The sequence below is a fragment of the Epinephelus moara genome, chromosome 14, assembly GCF_006386435.1.
Source record: "Epinephelus moara isolate mb chromosome 14, YSFRI_EMoa_1.0, whole genome shotgun sequence".
In the NCBI taxonomy this organism is placed as follows: domain Eukaryota; kingdom Metazoa; phylum Chordata; class Actinopteri; order Perciformes; family Serranidae; genus Epinephelus; species Epinephelus moara.
In genome coordinates this window covers 19769307-19784412 of record NC_065519.1, presented here as the reverse complement: position 1 = coordinate 19784412, position 15106 = coordinate 19769307, and the positions used below count along the sequence as shown (strand labels likewise).

Below are 15106 nucleotides of genomic sequence, written 5' to 3'. Positions count from 1 at the left end.
AAGCTTTTAACGCCTGCCACAACTTCTCATTGAGCCCTAAGTGATATCACATCAATGTATTCATACCTGAGCTAGAAGTGGATGCACTTGAGATTTGTTCAAGGAGACAACTCTATTGATTGTATCATTTTTGGAGTCGTCTCTCTCTGCTGGGTAGGATTCAGTAACTGGGGCATAAAAACAGTCACAGATGCAAAAATAGACCCAAGACAGTCGTGTGTGTGCCAGTTTCTGGCCTCAGACAGACATCCTGCAGACATCCCCATGTGTCTTTCTAAGGCGAGACAAAAGCGCAGGGGCATTTTTATCAAGATCAATACTTAACAGAGAGGTCAGCTCAGCCCTCGGGGGCCAGTGCCGCCTTCAAAATGAACTAGTGAGGTCACGCTTTTAACACAGAGAGTTGAGTACACAAGTGACTTTGTGGTTTAGGGGTTTACCTGGGGCTGAGTACTGTTATATCAGTGTAAATGCCAGTTCCCCTAAAGTGATACTGATACCAATAGAGTACTTCATTCAATACCCATAATGTGACTGGAGCGTCATGTTGTAGTATAGCCATAATTCTGAATGCTTTGGTAGCCTTGCTGTATGCTGAACTATCAACTCTATCAATACACACTGAATTTCACCACACCACAGACTGTATGGTTTAAATAGCTGCTGCTGCTGAGGGAGTGTGAGCTCCAGCGGGGAACAGGGAGTCTGCTGGCTGCACACACACTGACAAAGCTAACTATTAGCATCACACAGTTATTCTTACCTAATGGTTACTAATGAGTTTAACAATAGAGTTGAGCCGTTTCAGTGTGAGTTTGTTGGGACTGTTTAACAGCTTGGTGCTGGATGTTAGTCGCTGCTGCTGTGTTAGCTTGTGCTAACCGGACAGACAATGAACTGACAGTTCGCAGGGAAGAGAGCAGCTCAGAGTCTGGACACGTAAGCAACAAAAATTTTGCTGATATGGCAGGAAGTCTACAAGGTTCAGAATCAGACCTTTAATAAAGACAGACTGAATGCAGGTTTCGTTTGACTGGAGATGTTTTGATACTGCTTGGTACTGGGTTGTTTCGGTCGATATCAGTACCTAGCCCTCGGGTTAAACTCATGAAAGTTCGGCAATTGACAAGAAAAATGGATGTCAATCTTGTCATCTTTTCAAATATGGAGAATGATTTTGTGTATTCTGTATTTCTGGATTCTCTGCATCACAATGTCACATGTATGAACTAGTAAAGAAGAGGAATAAATTCCACAAGATGCAGCATAAAAAACATTAGTTTAAGTTACATAAGAGTTTCAGAAAATCTCCTTTTTACGAAGCCATGATATACCATGACAACAGGTCAAAATCAGAGATTGAAACACTCTGTATTTTATTGTCAGGTTTGGATCATAGCATTCCAAGTGTACTACAGTAGTCAGTATATGCCATTCAGATCATTTTGAATGAATCTTCAAGGAGAAACCAGAACCTAGAGCTCATATTTCTCAAAGTCTGGACTCTGAACTTGCCAGCAACAAGTCAACCCAAGTGTGGAGGAAAAGGAGCCATGTTTCACAGGAGCACAGAGGGGGGTCATGACACAAAGCCCCACATCCTCTTACTGGATAAACAGGTTTTTATTACTGTGGTTTTATCCACACACACACACACACACACACACACAAGCCCTCTGAATGCTCTCTTAATAGCCAGCAGTTTAAAACTACTAGCCTAATTAAGTTTGTGTCAGATGCAATTAAGTTTAGAAAGAAGTAATTACGCAACATTTGGGCACCCATTTACGTAAAACCTCTGAGCGTTTGAGTCTCGTCTGCTGTTAATGTGTTTAAAGGCTTCCTGTAAACAATCAGATCCAGAGGTCAGTTTTAAAAGGTCTTTTAAGGCTGAGGCTGTAAGTGATTCAGCTATTTTAAACAACCGCGAGCTCCATTAGGAAATACAGAGCACTCATACAGTCCAGATTAAAAGTGCACTGTAGATTGAATTGACAAAACGTGTTGCACTTAGATTTGTGTTTACTGTACTGTTCAAAATACTCCACAATGGTTGTTAGGATCTGACCTATCCAACATATCTAATGGTGGCCGTCCACAGACAAACGATACACAAGTATGTACATGGTTTACATAGCTTATCATTGGCAAAAGGATCAACGAACAGAACTTCCATGTAATTTGCACTACACAGAAAGTAGTACTTAAGCCGTCTGGCACAGCAGAATTGCACATTAATCACACCCCTCTACTAACAAATTAATCTCCCCTGTCAACACGTTGCACCCACACAAAAAGTAAACTAGTGTCAAAACTGAACAGACGTGTTAATGATTCCAAGAGTGACCTAATGTAAGGCTTTGCTTACAGGGGAACTCCACTGATTTCACACATCAAGGTCTGTTTACTGGTCTTGGGCAGTGCTATTGTATATGTGAAAAGGGTATAATAGTGTGGTTCCAGATGGAGCTGTGCGAAGTCTGATTACTGTGTTTGTACAGGCTGAAGACTACAAGTTTGAGAATTTAAAAAACCCGGTGGTGTGGAGTTTGAAAGAAGTGAGCCTACCAGACCTCGGTATTCCACTCCTCATCTCTGCTTGACACTAGCCGCTACATTAGCCACTAGTAGCATGGCATACCTGAATCTCATGGTGCCTTCAAACTGCACTAGGAAGTTAAAATTTCCGAGCTCCCAAATAGAGACTTCAACTGGAATGCCCTCAGAAATTGGATTCATGACTCGGAAAGTTGGAGAAACCTCACCAATCTCTGACTCGAAATTCAAGATGGTTGCTCCGCACATCAACAGTAGCGAGAGCTGTAGTAATTAACTTTTTGTTAGCACTTCTGTCTCACTTGTCTCATTAAAACAGTTTTATACACAGTTATTCAACTTCTATCTGTGGTTGTTATCAACCAGTATTGCTAACAATGGCTAGTGGCTACAACTGGCAAATGTGGCTAGAACTGGAATTGGTAACAACACTTTGGTTTTCAGAGTTGTTGTACTGGAACACGCCTAACTCAGGTGTGATGTCATTCCCAGTTCTACAACTCCAGGGTAAATGGGACGCTACATCAGACCAAACTGTGGGTGGTTGAGCTGCATTGTGGGTATTGCAGGCACCAGAGTAATGTGTGGAAAAAAGATGACCATGTGTGATTCTGCTGCATCAATTCTGATCATTTTTGTTTTAAACTTTCCATCATGAGTCCAAAAAGTTGCAGTGCGTGCAGTGTTAAATCTGTGGCATACTTTTGAAACAGTTCACAATCATATTCTCCAGTTGCTTGCTGGTTGCACTTTGAAAATAGTCAGCAAGATGCCAAGGTAAATATATGCACATAATATCACAATGTTTATAAAGCCACTGCTTTCCAATTGATAGCATTATCATATCCAGAATATTTACATACCAAAAAACAACAGAGCAACAGAAGGTCGTGTGCAAAAATATTGAAGTCAGCAAACAAAAAACCAGACATCAAAACTCATAGGTGCCTATCCACAAAACAAGGCATCTTCTGAAATGATAGACCAGACCACTGTAGCATCACAGAACATTGTGCTGCTCCCATCAGCCCGTCCTCAACTGTCAGTTGAAGGGTAGGGTACACATGCAAACTGTTTTTATAGAGAAGGTCAGAATCAGCACAATGTTTGAGACTCAGCACAATGCTGAAAACAGCTAAATCTGATATTTTTATTTTCATTTAGCCTCCATGAACATACAGTATATGGATGTATCGTTACACTCAAGGGTGAAAGAGTCATCCTCTTGACGGTAGGTCAACATTTTCGAGACATGCTGACAGGAATATAAAAAAAGAGCTGAATTTTAAACATCATAAAGTACCAGCTCCTTGTGGATGTCCTTGTATGCACATATGTAAATGTGCTTTTGTTTGTGAGCGTGTGTTTGAGATTCAAGGCGGGCTGGCAGACAATAAGAGGAAGTGTTCCCCGTCCACTGCGGTGTTTAATTGGTCAAACAGACCAAAGTGAGTAAGGTCTTGTTGTCCCAACAATAAGGCCTTGTGTTCCCTGAGCCTGAGGTCAATGTGTAACACCAACACGCTACTCCACATCTCTGCAACAACAATTCAGCAGCTTCAACTGCAGCTCGTCATCACTAAAACAAAGTTGCTGAATGTGACTCCCAACACAACCTCGCCAACCAGCAATTACTGCTGACCTACTATTTTAAAAGAGTTAAATCCACACACTTATTTGCTTACTTCTACAGAAACGCACATTCCACTCTAAGCAGTGTTGAAATCCTTCCCAATAGCAGATTAATTGCTATTTTAAACCCAGCAGCAGCAGGTTTGAATGAAACGGTGTGTAGCGAGATGTCTGACGCCCAAGTGAAACACCTGTCAGCCTGAGCAGGTGTATGTCTGGCTGCCTGACTAAGCCCTGCACAAACACAGGTGAAGTAGGAGTAAAGCTGACATTAGACGCCAGCGACTTATCTCGTCTCTGCGCAAAATCACACATTCGCATTCCTGTTTTTACAAGAAAAAGGTGTCATGACTCCATTCAGATGAAAACTTTTCCACGCTGAAATCAGGAGGAATCTGTCCATGTCAACAAGCTTACCCTAATGTATAGAGCAGAGACACACTAACACACATAACACACCGAGCAGCTCATGTGGGAAATTCTATTTTTACCATCAGGCAGGGCGAGGCTCTACCATACAGCACACAAAGTGGGGAAACTATAACAAGGGAGGGAGGGAGGCGGTGGAGGGCTGTCAGGGAACAAAGCGGAAGTGTCCTTCCTCCTGATGACCTGCATAAATACAGAGTGTTCTCTGTGCACATATACAGTGCGATGCAGCTGTACACTGGGGAAACACTGTAGAATGAACATTTAGCCAAAATGCATACAATGACCACTACTGAAAAGAACAGTTTTTTCACACACTATTTTGCAATCCACTCTATCTTATCATTCTGCAAAGGACATGGACTGTATGTCTGCTCAGATGAGAGATTCCTCCTCTGTTGCTCTTCCTGAGATTTCTCCCTTTTTCCCTCATTATGGGTCTTTTTTGGGAGTATTGCTTTATCCAGATGGACGGTTTTGACTGTACTTGCTCTTGATGGCTACTGTAATTGTTGAGGGGACCGAACAAATTCAACTTCTTCATGAAAGCTACAGTGTAATGGCACACTATAGATCCAAGACACTAATAAAAACCTTAATGAGCAATGACTTGGTGGGTTAAAATGGGAATATGGAGCATGAGGGATGGGTAGATGTACATTGGAGAGCTATTTGTTATTCATATTTCATAGAGGTGACCCCAGTTGACACAAGTATTTAAAATTAAAAATGGTCAAAGATTGTGTAAATATCATAAAAGGGTATGCATAATTCATATTTTGGTCAGATTAGTGCTTATGGGGACAGTTTGTGTTAAGGGGACCCTGCAATCCCAGTCCCACCAGAGTCACTCACCTCCTCCAGGGCAGCCACTGTATTCCTGCAGTGGGACATCCTGGTAGTGAAGTTAGAGGCAGTCGGGGATTTATAATCTTCATTCGTCTCTGCCACAAACTCTGAAACCGTGATTTGGTCCGGCATAGTTAATCCCTTATCTGATAAGAAGAAGACGCACTTTTCGTAATCCCACTAGAGTTTTACCGCAGAAAAGTTCACAGCAGCAGCAGCAGTAGTGTCTCTGAAGGTCCCCGCGGGTAGTAAACCATCTCCGGGTGTGTTTATGTCATTCCCTTGTTTGCTCCAGACACTATCCAGTGCAGCGGTGTCGCACGCTGGCTCGAGGAGTCACACACCGCGCTGAGCTACAAGGTGATAGTAGGTAGGTTTTATCCCTCCTCTTGGATTTCACCCCGCTACTCTCTTCCCATTCAGGTTCACAGGTCGTCCTCTGGTCACAGAAGAAAAGTGGAGCTTCCTCCGTGGAGTCCTCTCTCAGTGTTCCCAGAGCTCCGGCAGCGCGGGGTGGACAACTTCTTCCTCCTGACCGGGGAAACAACAACCAGGCGTTTCAACGGGAGCGCAAGAAATTGACAAAGGTAGAGGAGGGGACTCAATGGACCTGCGACAGCCAATCAGGAGCACCGGCTGGTAATTGGGAGCCAATCAGAACTTCTGGAAGGCGTGGACTCGTGGTGCCTTCATGTGCTCCTCGTAAACTATCTAATCCTTTTAGCGTAATCGCTCAACTGCCTCAATACCACTTAAAAGTAGTATCAGAGTATACAAAATGATTTGAACACCTCGTGAAAGGGGCTTCGATCTGTTATGTGTAATAATGTAGCCTACATTTAGAAAACACAACTGATACGTCTACTATATACTTTGAACTATCTCAATAACACTTACATACTTATATTAATGTGGGATATTTGGTACATCATTAGATTAAAGGAAGACCTCACCTAAATTGAGAATTCCAATATGTTATTTCCATGTCCTAGGAGAGTTCAATCAATAATTGTGAACAGGAGCTACTCTCTCTCAAAGCCAGAAACCAGAGAAGTAAGTCTCAAACTCATGGTGTCATAGGGTAGAAATTCTAGAGGCGCTCCATAGACAATGAATGGAAGCCTCATTCTGGGGATCCACAAAATGTTTGTTGTCTTTTTTATACCTAGCCCCCAGGAAGTGCGCCTGGAATTGAAACCAATTTTCATAGTGGCCAAATGGTGCTACTGTTATTTTCGGGGTTCATCCGCCTAATAAGACTTTTTCCCATTGACTTACACTGGGAAAAAGACATCTGTTAATCAGATGATACTTTTTTCCTCCATTTTATTCATTTGAGTGCTACAACCCCGCAAAATCTTTTCTTTTACTATGAAAACTACTACGACGTTTGGCCACTCGGACACGCTCAGCTACAATAAGTCTCTAGTGTGCATGCTTTATGGACCATTAAGTACAGAAGTAGTGCCGAAAATCTCCGGATCATCTGGGTAATTTTATACATGGCAGTTTAACCAGTTTGGCTTCATGTGCCACTGAGCAACTTTCATGGGAGTGAATGGGGTTCCACCACCAATACTGTATCCAGTTCTCCTGATACATCCATTTGTGATGTCATAGGATATAAAGTCTGGAGCTGCTCCACTGACAACACAAATTTGAGTTTTAGCAGTCTAGTTTTTGGATTTGGGAGAGAGTTGTTCATATTTACTAATATTTTTGGACTGTCGTAGACCATAGGAATAACATGTATGAGTTTTGAAAATGGGCATAGTTCCCCTTTAATTACTACTTAACATTTTTCAGCAAACAACAAAAGAAAAGCGTGGCAGTCAGCACTTCAATATTTGTATTAATGTAGATTTAAAAAAAAAAAAAAAAAAAAAAAAACATAAAGAAGAGCTGATGTTAGACAAAATGCTTTAAATGTTATTTAACATATTGAGGAATCTTGAAAATTAAAACGGATGCCAGATGAATTCAAAACATTTTCTCATTAAGTTGTTTATATTACTTTTCTGTATACCCTATGACTAAGTTTTGGTTTAAGCTTAGTCAACTTTCACCCTCAATGTGATGTCTCTTAAAGTGACTATGTTTATGTTTTTCAGTACTGACTAAGTGCATGTAAACTGTGGATTAATAGTATATTAAACTATAAGGTGCAAAACAATTTTGTGTTTTTGATCGACTAGCCTCATTTCTCATTGGTTTCTTGTGTACATATAAATATGGATAATAAATCTAGATCTAATTATGAAATGCTTTTAGGCCCGTGTTTAGTGACTTTGATGAAGTTGTGGTCATCTGTGACAATGTAAGCAACTGAGAGTTGTTGAGTTTTGATTGGTGGATCTTGTTAGTAGCAGAAGGTCACATATCCAAGGAGTAAATGACAGTCTTTGTGTCTGTTAACTATTACTATGTGGATTTAAACCACTCCTGGAAAGAATTTGACCTGTTTTAATGGTAACGTGTGGGTTGATATTGTTACAATATCCTTCTAAAATCAATCAAGAAGCCAGTTAATGAAATTCAACTGATTTTAATTTTTTTCTCCAAACATTGCAACTAATGTGACCCCTATGTGAACAATTTAAATAAACATATACCTCATAAAAATATAATAAAATCCATTAATATAACTGTGATACAATTTTCTACTCATGTGGGCACTTGATTAATCCATTGCAGCACACACTGTATATAATCACAATATTTCCGACAGCACTTGAAAGCAGCATCTTGATTACAGCATCACTAGTAGTTTCTTAAGGTGGAGACTGGAGAAGCAGCGTGTGTGAAAGTGATGCAGTGTCATAGTGAAAGTGTGTTTCTGTGCATGTGTATTTAAAGTATGTTTATTTTTTATGTAATGCTGAGTGTGAAAGGAACATATAGTGTTTGGTGTGTACACTCCTGATAATGGCAGCTGTTCACAGAGTTTATAATCTGCATCTCCTGCTTTCATTATTCATTCAATGGAAATAACATGCATCTATACAGAAACCAAAACAACACAAAAGCCTCGTCATGATGCAAAAACTGCAGCACAATACTGCAAATAATGTAATCTTGTATTTTATTTTTTGCATATTGTCAGAACATATGTGTTACCTTTTATCTAGACAGCTGACTGGAGATAATTTTTGTTGCACCTCTGACAAAGAGAAGAAAAGGATCAACATTTTTGTGAGAGGCTTCAACAGGATCAGCACTGATGCTGGTAATGAGCCCCGATAGTGTGCAGTCATAATGATTACTATAAAAAGGCTAATTAGACTGGTAATTAGCAGAGTATTGTCAACTTTGTTTCTGTGTGTGCTCCAGAGTTGAAATGAAAGAAGCTACTGCAATGTGTAAGAGTATGGTTTGTTTTTTGTAGGCCACAGCTAAGAATAAATGTGATTTTAAAAAAGACTTTTGTATCCCCCCCAAAAAATCCTGCTGGGAAGAGGCAGGGGAAGGAGAAAACATTCTATCATTAGGCGCCGGCTGAAACTTGTGAAGACTCTCTCATGCTTGAATTTTTGTCAACAGGAGCTTGAAAAAACTGCAGCCTCTGCTCCCAGGGCGCCTGCGTTTTTCTTGGGCTTTGGGATGAAAAATCTGCTGATGCTTCCCAGCTCATTCAGCCCCGGCAGGACAGCTACCGGTATAAATAGTATCACAGCGGCCGAGGCAAAACCCTGGGCAGCTTTTAAATCACAAACTGGGCAGTGTTCACACATTCTTTCAGCTCTGCAGCGTCTCCTGGCAAGCTGCTAAATGAAGAGCCCGAGACCCAGGCTGACCCTGACTGGCTACTCAGGCTTCAACTCTGCACACACTCCCGGCGAACATCTGCTATCCAGAGACAGAGGGGCTCACTCAGTGAGGTCAGCACCAGCCGTCCTCTTCAACCACTGACACAGCTTTATATTTTCAGGAACATCTGCTTTTCTAAATGCAGGTTTTATCCTTTAAATCAAAACCAAACCAGCTTAAAAATGTCTCCACCGTTAGTGCTGCACCAGTTGTATTTTTCCCCGTTAAGCTGCTGAAGAACAGCACTGGAAACAAAGGTGAATAGGGTCATCCAGCAGGTACAAGTTGGGAACATGAAATGAATAGCACATTGTTTATGGGACCTGGAAAAACACCACCAAGCATATCAATGAGGGATCATAAAAATGCAGATCCAGGAAACACTGTGTCATGTAACCTTTGCATAAATAATCCACACTCTGCTTTTACTGTATCATATAATCATCAAAGCCTCATAAACTTTTGATTTTTGAATTTTACAACCAAGCCCTATTTGCCTGCAGAATAAAAGATGCAAACACAGAAGCTGTTGTCTGTTTTGTTTAAATGAACATAAGCCTCATTCACCAGCATCCTCAATATAGACCTTGTTTGCATGCAAACAACTTACAGCCCAAAGTAACAGGTCAGAGCGGTAGGTTTCAGATGGGCTGTGGTCACGGCTGATTAGTGATTTAGTGAGACACGAAACTGAGAAGGTCCATATTGTTCACTGCCTCGGTGCACCCGTGAGCTATTTTCACTTTCCTTCAAAACCAAAGCTCATTTTGCAATAAGAGTGAAACCAAACGCAACCAGCTGCAAGCAGAATAAAAGCCAAAGCGTATGTCATACTGTACAGTCCACAGAGACCCTCTTGGAAAAGATGCTTGTAGTTTTTATTGCAAACTTCACCAGAACACAGGGTGTGTCAGTACACAAGTATCCAACATGGGAACAGACAGCATGTCATAGCAATAAAAGGGACAGAGGGCTTGAGTGGGAGTCACTTTTTCCTAACTGCACTGCCATGACATCATGATTGTGTAACAGGTGGGATAACCTCACAATCCAGCGTCTTATGTTTCAAATAAGTGGAATGAATGACTTCTTTGTTTAGAATAATTAGCAGCTAATGCTAACCACTCTGCAGCAGAAACTTTCCAACACACAAGTGGACAAAATGGCATCTCCTGCAGGTCCGCTGCTTAAACATTCTTAGCTCAGCTTCTCACAGATCATAGAGCGCATTACTAACTAAGGACTACATTAAAGAAGAGCTTGTTACACAAATGAGGTGGCTGCACATTGGCATGAACTGAGCAAGCCATGCCTGGTGAACCTGAGCGGTAGCGGCGCACTGTGGGACTCCTAATGGGAGAGGGATGAAGAGAGGAGGGGAGGGTAAGGGCAATGGAACAAGGGGAGGGAGAGGAGCGGTGAGGGGAGGGCAGTGAACTGTAACGAGCTTAGTTTTTTCTCACAAACGCTCAGAGAGGAAGCTCAATAATGAGTTCAGGCAAAGGTTTGTTTGAATGGATGCTCGGTACAGGAATGACTTTAAAGAGAAGATGATGAAACTAAAGCATAAAACAGCATATGACTGTCGCTATAGGCAAGAGTGCAGTTTGTCTATGTGACTGGAATAAAGAACAGGCTGAGCTGTCATCTGAACTGTGATATATGATAAGCTGCAGATGTTGTTGATGTTAATTTAATAACGAAATGTTGGGTTTTGCAGTATTCATCCCAGCATGTACCACTATTCTAATGGAAGTGTTGCTGTGGAATAATAATTCTTTCTACTGATGTTTTTGCGAGTTTAACTCATATTGGGTGTGCACTGGTACTGTCACCAGCAAATAGCCATATGCTCGTGGACTGATTACTGAACAGGGCTAACGGGCACAGGCTTAGGGGCCCAAAGTGTTAGGGGGCCCCCTGGCCTTCACTTGCAACGTGTCAGAGTTCAAGTTAACATGTAGCGTCCAAGAAGAGACTCAAAAAGTCTACAAGGGAATTCAAAGGATCCGCAAGGAGACACAAAATAACTTCAAAAAAACAACCACAAAAAGACACAAAATAACTACAAAGCAACACAAAACAACCAAACAAGATACACAATTACCTAAAAAAAAAAAAACAGATGACACAAAACAAGCACAAAAAGACGCAAAAGGACAAAAAAAGACACAAACTGACTACAAAGTGTTGTGGTAGTTTATTGTAGTTTGAAAAAGTGGAGCTGAGGGCTTGGGCTTGAGTGAAATGAAGGCTGAGGTGGACAGGGAATGGCGGAGCAGAACAGGCAGAATAACTGAAGGCAGAGCAGTCCCAATCCAGAGGCAGAAGACCAGAACAAGGCTGGACGTTGCAGGTTATGGTTGAGGCTGTGTGATGGCTGAGCTGGGGTTTTATACTGCAGTAGCTTGACTGTAAATGTGGTTCAGGTGTGCAGATTCAGCAGCTGCTAGCATTCAGGTGGAGGGACTTAGCAGACCACACCCACCAAACACAAAGAAAAGTATGCCAGAAAAAGATTTAGTATGTCCTAATACATACTACATCAGATGGAGTATGCCAAAAATACCAGGACCTTTTATTACGGATATTGTAGTATGCAAGCCAGCATGCTTTTTTGGCTATTCTGACCCACAATCCTCTGCGCAGTCACATGGACTGAGCCGCAAACAGATGACAGCTTAACAGCTAGTTTAACTGAATAAAGTAATCATGAAAATAACCAACAAAAAGAGCAAAAGTATTAAGTAACAACAACAGAAATAATGTATAGCCTATGTACCATCATGAATATAATTATGTTAAAGTCTACAATGTGTGCAGGTATAGCATTATAAAATAACATCAGAGCTGTCCTGGTTGATCTCCTTCTTTGCGAGCTCGATGAACAGCATTTTGTTTTATCTCCATGGTAACAGATATAATGTATGTGTAAGCGGGTTAAAGTTCAAGGCGTTGTGCCTACTAAAAGTAAAAAGAAAAAGTATGCGATACAGAACGCACCCACAGAGACAGACTGAAAACAAAAATGATACACTAGGAAGGGGAAACAGGAAACAAGTTACATAAAGAAAAATATATTTCCATCCACGATGTGGCATCTAAAAATGACAAGAAAAAAGAGTAGTCTTCTTCATGTAGTAATACACTGTAGTAATTTAACAGCAGTGGTATGTTTTAAGTCAGACACCTGGAGACACATTCATTTCAAGCCAGGTGAAAACGTCAATAGGGTTAAAGGTCAGCCTTGGATGCAATTTCACAACCTTCAATCAACAATGGAAATTCAATTAGCTGGTGGAGACTCAACATTCTCTTGTGCTTTGTGGCTGACTATAATATATACGACCTGTACACTGCAATGTATGATTGATTGTGTTCATTATTTTTCACTGGATAGTACACAAATAAGGTCATTTCATCATTTAAGTATGGTCCAAACCAATCAGCAAGGATGCGTAGTCTTTACAATACTAGCGTAACCCTGAGTGCTACCTTTAATAAAGCATCAGGTTTCATTATATCCGAATCTGAGCACTTAAGCCAGAGGAATGCTCTGGCTCCTGATTTCCATTTAACCTTGCCACCCTGAAGGACACCCGAGAAATAACGCTCGGTGAATATAATTGCATGACATTTTTAGCCAGCCCCGTCACACTCACCCGCCTGAGTGATGATTGCAAAGAGCTGGGGATCTGCAGCTGCTTCACTATCATCATTAGGAGCAAGTGGCTTTTACAGTAATTATTCCTCTTAGGATTTGGCACTGTGAGTCCGAGCATGTTGAGTGTCCCTGTACTTCATTATGCCCTGACAGGCTGGGTGTCAACCTAGCCCATCTTCACTTGGTTTCTCCAGAAATGGAGATGCTTAATCAAGCGTTTCACTTCCACTTCGCACCCTTCCCTTGCAGGGAAGTACATTTTGTCTTGCATACTGCAGCAAAATAGTCCCAGTGTTATTACATCCGTTGTAAGGCTTCCCATTTTATTCAGTGTCCCCTGAGACAGCATGAGGATGAGGGCACCTCTGTTGTGCTCTCACCAGCTCCCTAACAAAAAAGGTGGCTGTGAATTCCCTCTGTGTGTGCTCAGCTCCTCTGATCCCACAGCATTGTTAACCGCAGGATATTAACTGTTAAACCACAGGACAAAATCACAAACACAAACGTGATTATAATCTCTGAACTCTTCACAGTTCATCCCCTGTGCCCCTGTGGTGGAAACACATAGCTGGTCACAAACATGGCTGTGTATTGAGCGAGTAAACACACTTCTACAATTAAATTTTAATTGATTTGGCAGACACTCTTGTCCAAAGAAACTTACAACAACCCAAAAGGGTTGCCTGCACAGCCTGTTGTACAGTGCAGGATCTACTTGAACATCACAAGCTCAGTGCATGTATTTGAATGCACACCGACCATGCAAAACATCTCTGTTATCACAGCATCATCTTTTTTAATGTCCTTAATTAAATATTCAGTGAACACAGTGCACATTCAGTGGCTCTTCTGAGTCAGTTTATGTAGGGATTAATGGAGGACAGACAAGAGATAAGCTTTGGGAGACAACAATCAAAAAGCGACACTCATGTTCCAGCTCATCCACACAAATTTTGATTTAACCCAGGGGTAAACATTTAACCTGTGGTTCCTGACTGAATCAGCATCTCTGCAGCACCGTGACTCCAAATTAGCCTTGCTGCCAGTCCTGCAAACTCCCCGAGCACCTACTGTCACACTGCAAATTCCCAGGCTGCATCTCCTCTGACACCACGACAGACGGGATGAAAGCCACTCAGGCATTTGAACTAGCTGTGTTAAGGATTCCAGAGTGGTGGGATCATGGTGGCAGAGAGTAGAGGATTAAAGTGTGCCTCAGGGGTGTTTGGATTCTTCTCTGTTTTTGCTTCAATTACATAATTAACCTCACAATCTCACATCCCATTTCTCGTGACGTTTGAAGCGTCCGGTCAGTTCAAAGGGAACGACGGGTGGACACTGCAGAGTGGTGTGCCACAGGAAATCATACAGAGCATGTTGTGTGGGGGGGTGAATCTGTTGGTATCCTCTTGGGAATGCTAATGGAGGGGCAGTGAGTTCAGTTCATGTAACTCAATGACAGTGTCTGTTCCTTCCAGAGTGAACGGCTCAGACAGACTGTACGCAGAGTGGAGCCTTCACATCCATCATGCTCATCCATCTTCCTTGCTAGATAGAATTTTAGCCATATGGAGAAGCTAATCATGGAGAAGCAGTCCTGCAGGTTACAGCAGCAAAGAAAAACACAGGGAGTGCATCATGGATGTAAGACAGCTCGTCAGCTTTCCTGTATCAGATCAGTATGAAAGCCAATGCAACCATCATTTAGTCATTAAAACATATTCATGATGGATCACTTAATTAAGTTAATCTGGTTAGGCCAGCTACACCACTGACATCAAGTGAAGCTCTATGATGAGCCGATTGGCCGATTGATTTTATGGCTAAAAGTCTCCTTGAACAAAAGCTGCCTATCTGTCATTAATCATAGTGTGTTAACTTCATTGGAACGATGCAACATTAGAACACCAGAACTGTTTTTGCCCAGTTTACATGAGATTTAAAGGATTAGTTTGACTTTATGGAAAATATGCTTATGCAAAAAAATAAAAGAGTTGTCACAGTATATGTGTATATGTGTGGTATTACTTGATCTGGACAATTTATAATGTTACATAAAAAGACAGAAGCACCTTTAATATTTAGCCTGAGACCTGTGGCAGTACAGACTGGGTAAAAGATTTTTTTATACATATGTGGCATGAATTTGTATGTATGCTTTATTTTGAA

General features: G+C 41.5%; 1 protein-coding gene across 1 annotated transcript in view; it reads right to left on the bottom strand.

Moving 5' to 3' along the window:
- asap2a (ArfGAP with SH3 domain, ankyrin repeat and PH domain 2a) overlaps positions 1-6028 on the bottom strand; it is an 85518-nt gene extending 79490 nt beyond the window's left edge. The window contains exon 1 of the mRNA XM_050062084.1: positions 5473-6028. Within this exon, the coding sequence (XP_049918041.1) occupies positions 5473-5598 (126 nt within the window). The 5' untranslated portion in view covers positions 5599-6028. The remainder of the gene's footprint in view (positions 1-5472) is intronic.
- Positions 6029-15106: the final 9078 nt, after the last annotated feature.